The sequence below is a fragment of the Atta cephalotes genome (assembly GCF_000143395.1).
Source record: "Atta cephalotes unplaced genomic scaffold scaffold00009, whole genome shotgun sequence".
Taxonomy (NCBI): Eukaryota; Metazoa; Arthropoda; class Insecta; order Hymenoptera; family Formicidae; genus Atta; species Atta cephalotes.
Window position 1 is genome coordinate 6412989 of NW_012130073.1, and position 9648 is coordinate 6422636.

At 25.4% G+C, this 9648-nt stretch overlaps 2 protein-coding genes across 2 annotated transcripts in view; both read left to right on the forward strand.

The window, feature by feature from the left end:
• LOC105627663 overlaps positions 1 to 5638 on the forward strand; it is a 9683-nt gene extending 4045 nt beyond the window's left edge. The window contains exons 2-4 of the mRNA XM_012208940.1: positions 676 to 945; positions 2742 to 2900; positions 5324 to 5638. Coding sequence (XP_012064330.1) covers positions 676 to 945; positions 2742 to 2900; positions 5324 to 5472 — 578 coding nt within the window. The 3' untranslated portion in view covers positions 5473 to 5638. The remainder of the gene's footprint in view (positions 1 to 675; positions 946 to 2741; positions 2901 to 5323) is intronic.
• Positions 5639 to 6679: 1041 nt separating this feature from the next.
• The window catches only part of LOC105627592, a 4538-nt gene continuing 1569 nt past the window's right edge, over positions 6680 to 9648 (forward strand). Inside the window, exons 1-3 of the mRNA XM_012208872.1 lie at positions 6680 to 6746; positions 7370 to 7465; positions 8502 to 8768. Of these exons, the coding sequence (XP_012064262.1) occupies positions 6680 to 6746; positions 7370 to 7465; positions 8502 to 8768 (430 nt within the window). The remainder of the gene's footprint in view (positions 6747 to 7369; positions 7466 to 8501; positions 8769 to 9648) is intronic.

A 9648-nucleotide genomic window follows, 5' to 3' on the forward strand; every position in this document is an offset into this window, starting at 1 on the left:
ATATATATATATACATATATAGTATTGTAAGATTGGAATTACAATGTGTTGAACGTGCAAATATTGGTATTTCAACTATATAATGGGTTTCTTTCCTTTTATAATTGAATTTAATCGATTGTCCAATATTAAATATTCTAATATAATATGCTGATAATTTAGTATGCCATTTCAGTAGATTATCCATTAATTCAAATTTAGAGAGTGTTTATTACACATGGGTCGTAGACACGATGGACATTCTTTCCTCATTGTTTTTTTATCCTTACTTGAAGGGCACAGTTTACAATTTGCTTATTTTTGCAATTTAATGTAAAAATATAAATCATAAATCTTTTAACAAAAATGACGCACTGATCACACTTGTTGACATTTTAACCGAAAAAAAAAACTTTTTGCTCGAACGATTGCTAGATACGCGCATACTAACGATCCGATTAAAAAGCTAAGCATCTCTATCGATAGTTGAAGCTTCGAACCTCCATTGGATGGTAGATGCGCGTCCTTTCGATACCAGGAAAGTTCTGAAATCTAGCGTGAAAGATGATGCTTGAGTCATTTTCAGACTCAGAAAAGTTAAAAGTCTTAAATTTTCTTTGAAATAAAGAATAAAAATCTTTTTAACCAAATTAATTCAAGATAAAAATATTAATATTAACTTTATTATTTTGATAGGGCTTCCAGAATTTGACTTTCCACCTATGGATCCATTATTTTACGAATACGGTACAGTTATGCTTAATTCTGGCGAGATACGAGGAGAAGTAATTATGTCAAATGTCACTGCCATCGGTTTATCAAAAGCTCGTATTTCTAATGCAAGAACGCAGTTTCTCTCTCATGATGTTTTTCATTTGGAAATTAGTGTACAAATACCAGAAATACTTTTAAAAGGTGTTGGGAAAATAAATGGTTCTTTAAGTGTATTCAGAATTATTAATGAAGGTAAGATAATAAATTTTATATAATTTACAAAGAAATGTAAACAAAGAAATATAATTTATTTTGGATATACTTCTATAATAATTAAAGATCAACCGCATATAGTCTATAAAATATCTATATATTTTTCATTAGAAATTAGTAAAGTTTTAATATAATCTGACAATAACTATTCAGGGCAAATGTTACTTTTCAGTTACTTTGGAGTTTTATAGTAAACAATTTGATGACAATGTTGCAATTTTTTATAATGATAACGCTAACTAAACGCTCAGGATGTGCTAAGGTTAGAAAAGTCACTTTGGAAAGTAATTGTCACCATTACGCTATTTACTAAAAAAAATAACGTCACTTGTTACAAATAACGAGTAAAAAGTAACACGTTACAAATTAGAAATTATTTTTTTCAGAACAACTTTTTTAATCCGTTACAAATAACGATTGACTTTTCTAACTTTGATGTTAACATTACCGTCATAAAAAATTCATCATATTATCAAATCATTATTATAATGTAACGATTATTGTAAGGTAACGATCAATAAAGTAACGATAACATTACAAATAACACGTTGTAACTATTTATTATAACTTTAATAGATTCGCAAATTTAATGATTTTACGTATATAGAAATGTTATATGTATATTAAACACATAAATTCATCTTTGATAAAATTAATAAAATTATTGTTCTATATACAAATATATTAGGTGTGGAAAAAAGTTCGTGGCGTTTTTTCCGTTACATCTAACGGGAAAAACGTCACGAACTTTTTTCCTATACCTAATATATATGTATAGGGGAGATCGGAGTCAGTTAATTATAGGGGTAAGTAGAATAATTAAAAACAAAACACGCGAGACATGCGTAAATGCGTCTGAATAAGCAGCAGCAACTGCCGCTAAGTCTGCGGTAACATTTTGTTGCGAACACATCTATGATAGAAGTTATGCCACAATTTTAAAAATCATATTTAAATATTTTTATTCTTAAAATTTTTGTTTTACAATCGTATATAGATTATCTGAGATATTTGATTTCTATTTAGTTAGTAAATGTAGTTTTTACTTAATAAAGTCCATCAGATTTTTTTTGTTTATGTATATTATGTTATCATATATTGTTAATTTAAAAAAATTGAACAAATATTATATGTATAGGGGATAGTAGACTAACCACAACATGAGATTGTATGATTCATTTAGTGACTCTTATAGTACTTATTAAAAATTTTATTCCTTTAAAGAGATTTTCCTCAGTGGTATAAATGTTTAGTGTAAGTTTTAGTCCCTCATGTCCAATCTTTCTCGAAAACTAGGTTCGATGTGTTTTTGCATCAAATGAATAAATTTTGCAAAAAGAAGCATTGTTTTGCCCTGCGAAGCGAATATTTGTGTTTAAAAAATATATTTTTATAAAAGTTTTATTAATATGTAGCCAAAGATGTAACTAAAAATACATTAATCTTTATTTTAATAATCTTAGTCGAATTATTCTGATCCCGGGACCTAGTTGAATCAGATGGAATGCATTTTTTTTTCATATCAGTTATCAGTTTCTTCTTATTATTAAAATATTATTAGATAATCAAATGTATGTAGTAACTGGTGTAGAATTTTTTCAATAAGTCTCTTAATTTCGTTTGTAAAAGTTCGAACTGAAAAATGAGTCTATTAACTCCGATCTCCCCTATGTATTAGTATTTTTTAAAGAAATAATCATGACTTTTTAAAATCATTGTTATAATATAGACACAAATACTTTCTATTTCCATCATTCAAATAATTTATATGATAGGTCATTTTAATATAACCTTGAATGATGTCAGAGCATTATGGGAGATAACAGGACATGTAGTAAACGATACATGGATTGTTGAAGAATTCCATATCACCCCGTTAATTGGAAAGTTTAAAATATATTATAAAGATTTGTCCGAAAACAACAAACAATTATGTAAGTATTGAATTGATTTAATATACATGCATTCGTTGTTATTTCGTCTAGTAGGCTTTGAATTACTTAATAAAGACTCATATCTAATTTACTGTTTAACAATAGATATTATATATACCTCCTTACTTAACTATGTTTTCGACATAGAAGACTTCTGAAAAAAAAATTATCAGACTAAAGTTAATATATCAACAATTTAATTTAATTTCTGGAATGTGCAGATATTTTAATTTACGAGTTACATATATCTTTAATATTATTTTTAATATTATTTTTAATGATACGTATGTACAAATTATAAATTATTAGTATTTAATTAATTATTCTAACTAAACATTTATCAGTTTAATTATTGTAAATAATTAATTAAATACTAATAATACATAATTTGTACATACGGTTAGAAATTATATTATAAATAATTAAAATTAGAGTAAAAATGCTCGTATATATTTTTTTAAATTAAACAATATCGTGGCTTATTTCGAGTTTATAATTAGAATAATTTTAAATTAATATAATTAACATAAGAATATAAATACTAAATAATATTTTACAAATGTTTCGGATTACAAAGCCTTCTTCAGTGTTAAAATGCAGAAATACAATATTAAATTAACAAATCAAATAAATAACAAATACAATGAAAATTTAAAAATCAGTGGTCAAATTCAAATATCAGTGTATACAGGATGTCTGGAAATAATCGCCAAATATTTCATAGACAGATAGAATCATAGACGGATTAAATTGAGTCGAAAAGTCTTCTATCATTTTATAAATTTTCCCAATAGTTAATGAGATATTGATCCTTAAAGATAGCCGAATACGCGCGCTCGCCCGGCCTACTACTGCGAAGTTTATGCCTACCGATCGCTTGGCGCGCGGGCCTTGGGATTGGTTTTGGGGATTGGCTAGCATCGGTAGACATATACACTTCGCAGTAGCATTCGGCTATTTTTAAGGATTAACATCTCGTTAACTATTGGGGAAACTTACAAAATAAAGAATTCAAAAAGTATTATGTCAGATTACAATAAGATAAGAAGATTAAATACTTCAGTCAACAGTAGATTGTATTATGTCTCTCGATAAAATAGTTTTGCCAAGGTCCTCAGTTGAAAGTCGAGAATCCAGTTTGTATCAACTGATTTGAGAATTCATTAGTTACGTTAGTATTTTATGATATTCTATAGAACGAGTAGATGCATTAAAATAATATATTATTAGTGTGAATAAGCAATACAGAATCAAATAATAACTTATGTTAATTTATATAAAATACTGTAATTAAAACTTTCAATCAGAGATCTGGTCAAGTACATTAAAAATTAGATGTTGACTGTTACTCGTTTGAAAATTGACTGATGTAATGTGTAGGTCAAATAAAAATAAGTCAATAAAATCGAAATGTAAAAACAAGTCTGTTCAAAACTGTGACAATTTATCTTCACGTATATCATCAAGTATGTTAAAATAAAAGTTATCCAATATAACTCAGTATTTTTCATTAAATTTAAACCGTTTTTTATTCTTTAATGTGTATTATTTCTGAAATATTTCTTTTACGATAATTCTTTCTAAAATCAAGAATACTAACTTTTTCCCAATTAAAGTTATGATTAGTTTTCGTAATATATTTCGAGATTACTGAGTATTTGGACTGGTCTAATTTTATATTAGACCATTTATTGATGTTCTTTAATTCTTGTCTGTAATTGTCTCTTCGTTTGGTCAACGTACGAGACATCGTACGAGCAGTTATTACAATTTATTTTATATACGACGTTATTATTTTTATCGTATTGATTTTTATCTTTATGAACTTTGATAAATTTATTATTTATAAATTTATTATTGTTTAAGCATCTATAGACAATCAATTTGTGGATTTATTAATAGACTTAGTAATTTTATTGGAAATACATCTTATATATGAAAAAATCATTAATTTTCTTAAAACTTTATCAGTATCAACGTATCTGCTTGTGTTATTTACCATTGTGGAATAATTGTTTAATATCTGTTCAAATATCTGTAATTCAGAAATTAAATTGATATATATTAATTTTATTAAGATTTTAGAAATTCTTCAAAAATCTTCTAAATGTATTCTAAATTTATTTAGAAAACTTTTTGTGATGCGTTTATTATATTATATAAGTCATAATAATGAGACAACGATAATTACTGATTTAAAAAATTAAAAGTATATATGTTATTTTACAAATTAGAATATGTTATCATCCTTTATTGCAACGTTTTTATTTATTATTGCTATTTTTCTAAATATAACATCACACAATAAAAATAATTATTTATATAATTACAATTATACTTATATATTGTAATTTTATTCATGTATTTTTCTAATTTGTTTTTTTCTGAAATACGTTGTTATATATTTACTTTTTTATTTTCAGCTGATCTTATCATAAATTTTATAAATGAATTCTGGCCTGCGATTTATCGATCAGTATTACCAATCATAAATAAAGAATTGGAAAAGTTTTATATTGATATAGCCAATAGGTTATTCGCAAAAGTTTCCTTCTCAAAAGTATTTCCATAAAATTTATACATTTATTTCACATCATTACAGTGCAAATTGTTTATAAAATTTAAAACATGGTTAATATTATAAATGCAAAAAGTATAGCTATTTCTCTAATTCTGTGAGTTAACCTTTGTTTTCAATTATTGTTTGTGAGCAAAATAAACAAATAACTTATAAAGTATTAATTGAAATGCAAAATTATTTCTCACCTATTTTTCGTATTCCTAGATTATAATCAATATCATGCAAAAAAATATTTTTTTTTAACTAAAAAATAAAGTTTTGAAAATATTATAACTTATTCTCACAATTAGCTCTTATTCACGTCATCGATCAAAATTTTGATTACATACAGGTGTAGCGAGAATATAATGAAGTTAATGATTTTTTTCCTATCTAATTCATATATGCACGCAATAATAAATGATACTGTTTTCCTATTACGTAAAAGTTAAATTCAAAGGTAAGATAAAAATTTATCCTTTTCAAAGAACTAAATTTAAATTGTAAAAAACTGAATTTTTTATTACTTGATAAGGCACATAAAGAGTGTTAAGAACTCTTTTTCTTTCTTTTATACATTATTAATCCTTATATATAATATTTTTTAAGTATAAACAATTACAAGATCGACAATTGGTAATTAATAAAACAAAAGTTTGATTGTTAATGCTTATTCTTTTTTTTAATCTAAAATAACAATAGAAATAAAAAATAAGCTATAAAATAAGCTATAAAAAATAAGCTAAAAAATAATATAAAAGAATTAATACTTATGGTGATTGAAATTTTAGGATTTAATTAAATCCTACAATATGAAAATTACATTTAAATTTGGCAAATTTAATTTTTATATCACTTTTCTACTGTTGCAGGTTCTTTTAAAAAATGATGTTCCGCTAAAAGAAGATAAAGTTAGCGGAACAATATACATATCACAAAGTCGATCTACGTAAAAATATGTATTTTTCGTAAAATTTTTACATAAAATAAGTGTTTTTTCTTCTTATATCCGTGAATATACGTACATCAATAATCTAAAATCTAACGATTATATATAAATATAGAAACATTTGCATAAAAAAAATTACAATCTGATCTTTAAAATTAACATTTTTATTTCAGAATCATTATCATTCAATCTTAATATAATTTCTTGGCAATTAAATTTATGTAAAATTCTAGAATTAATCATTATTCGTTGTTACACAAGACAGAGAACATGCTCTATGTGCTCAGTATATTCCATGCAATATTTGCGTTGTGCTCAGCTGAAGAATCTGATCTTCGTAAGTCTTTTTTAATAATTCTTTACTTTATTCTTTTTAAGCAAATTATTATACGGTTAACCTAAATATATATATATGTATATCAATTTTATTTACATAAATCGTTTTTATTGAATGTAAAAAATCACTATTAAATTGCATAAAAATAATATCAAACTATTAAGAAATTATTGTATATTTTTAACCTACATATATAATACAATAAGCAAAAAGATTATTTTTGCTGAAATATCTGAACATTTTTATAGTAAGTGTAGTATCCTTTTATATTCGTTCTATTATAAAAAATTCTTCTTCTTCATTAAATGTTATTTTATATTGCTCTATATAAGCAAATAATACATTTGCAAGTTATAATTTTTATTTCTTAAATATCGCAAATTGTAAATATGCACTACAATTATACTCATCATTATAAATATACTCATTATTTATTGTAGAAATAAAAGAATAAAAAAGTTTTTCTTTCATATTCTTAACATAAACATCTGATAATATATACATATATATTTGATAAAAAGTAATTACATCCTAATTAATCATGAAATTAAATGTCTTTATTAAAACAATTCATATATTTCTATATTTTTATTAATTTATTCACTTTATTTACTTCTACTTAGCTCTAACAGTTACATGCAAGCGGAATTCAGATGACTATTCGGCTTGTTTAAAACAAGCTATAGAGGAGGCATGGCCACGATTTGTAGCAGACATACGTGTAACATTTAATTTATAAGTCTTATTTTAACTTACATATTTATGAATATAAAATATGTTCACTATTACACTTAATTTCATAACGACAATCTAACAAAAACTTATATGACTCATGAACATTAATATAGTGAATTGAATTATATATAAATAAAATAAATAAAGAAACAGTCATAATAGTCGATTCTAGAACTTGGTGCATTATAATATCTGTATATTTATTATAAATACATTTTGTAATTATCGGACTTAAAATGCAATTATAAATTGAAATAATCAAGTACTGCAACTAAATTGGTCTTCAGTAATGATATTAATGAATCTTAATCCTTAACTTCAACGCATCTTTTAAATCCGAGCGAAAATTATATAGATGATGTTATGGGATTTTAAATTGTGTATATATAAAAAACAATTTTCTTTTTCTAATACAATCTATCTATTTTTGTTTTTCAATTTTTTTTGTTGTACAAATATGATTTTTAGATCAAAACAAATTCTTTTTGTTCTATTCCGTAAAACTTGCTTATATTTTATGAACTTTTAATATTATCAATTTTTATCAAAAAAATTTTTCGGCATTTTTTACAGCATTAAATTATATATTTAGCATTTTGATTGAAAAAAAAATTATAATTCATTAAAATTTACAGAAAGATATACAGTGTTTATGATTGCGTTTCAAATCAAACAGCGCGCAATTTATACATATAATTAAAAGATGTGTGTGATTAGAATTTACATATAAATTAGGCACAAAAAAATTGCTGCGATCGTATGAATCCTTTTTTTGCATATTTGATTTAATTATATAGGGATCTAAATTAAATTATTATTATTTTTGCATGAAATTGAATGGAAAAATAATGGATTTCTTTTTATTACACCTAATATATTGGTCCTTCAATACGTTCTCTCTTTATACATGATGTATACTAATTTACACAATTCATAAAATCTTATGAATTAAAAAAAAGAATAAAAATATTCTAATCAAATAACTTAAAAATACGGGTATTAATTTATTTATCTTGATAGGACTTCCAGAATTTGACATTCTACTTTTGGATCCGTTTTTTCACAAATACTACAAATTTGTAATGAATTCAGACAACATGCATGGAGAATTAATTTTGTCAAATAACATTATAATTGGTTTATCAAAACTTCGTATTTCAAATGTAAAAACGCATTTTCTTGATGAGGTTTTCCGTTTGGAAACTGACATAAACATACCAACCATATCTTCAAAAGGTTCTGTAAAAATTAATGGTAATTTCAATCTATTCAGAATTGCTAATGAAGGTACGACATTAAATTCTACAATTATAATTTAAATAGACGGAACTAAGAACATAATTTATATATTTATACATTTTAATGTATTTTTATTTATGAAGATCATATATTGAATTATATTTTCCTTTAAAAATTGGCAAAGTTTTACTATAATGTAATAATTAGTTATTTATTATAATTTTAATAAGTTCATAAATTTAACGACATATATAATACATAGAAATATACAAGGTGTCTGGAAATAATCGCCAATTTCATGAGCAGATAGAGCGGACTAAACTGAGTCAAAAAGTCCTCTACTATTTTGTAAGTTTTCCCAATAGTTAAGATATTAATCCTTAAAAATAGCTAAATACTACTGCTAAGTGTATACGCCTACCGATCGCTTGGCGCGCGGGCCGTGGAAAGCGGGGAAAGCCTGGCGTCCGAGCTATAGAGGCTTGCGACGGTGTGCGCGATGCGGGCCGCTTGCCAGCCAATCCCCAACTCTCAAGGCCCGCGCATCAAGCGATCGGTAGGCATATACATTTCGCAGTAGTAGGCCGGGCGAGCGCACGTATTCGGCTATCTTTAAGGGTTAATATCTTAACTATTGGGAAAATTTACAAAATGATAGAAGACTTTTCAAGTTTAGTCCGTTCTATCTGTTCATGAAATATTTGGCGATTATTTCCAGACACCCTGTGTGTGCATGTGTGTGTGTGTGTGTGTGTGTGAGTGTGTGTGTGTGTGTGTGTGTGTGTGTGTGTGTGTGTGTGTGTGTGTGTGTGTGTGTGTGTGTGTGTGTGTGTGTGTGTGTGTGTGTGTGTTAGTATAGTAGTAGTAGAAGTAAAGTAAATAAAGTTAAGTAAGTAAGTTAAAGTTAAAGTTAAAGTTTAAACGTTTA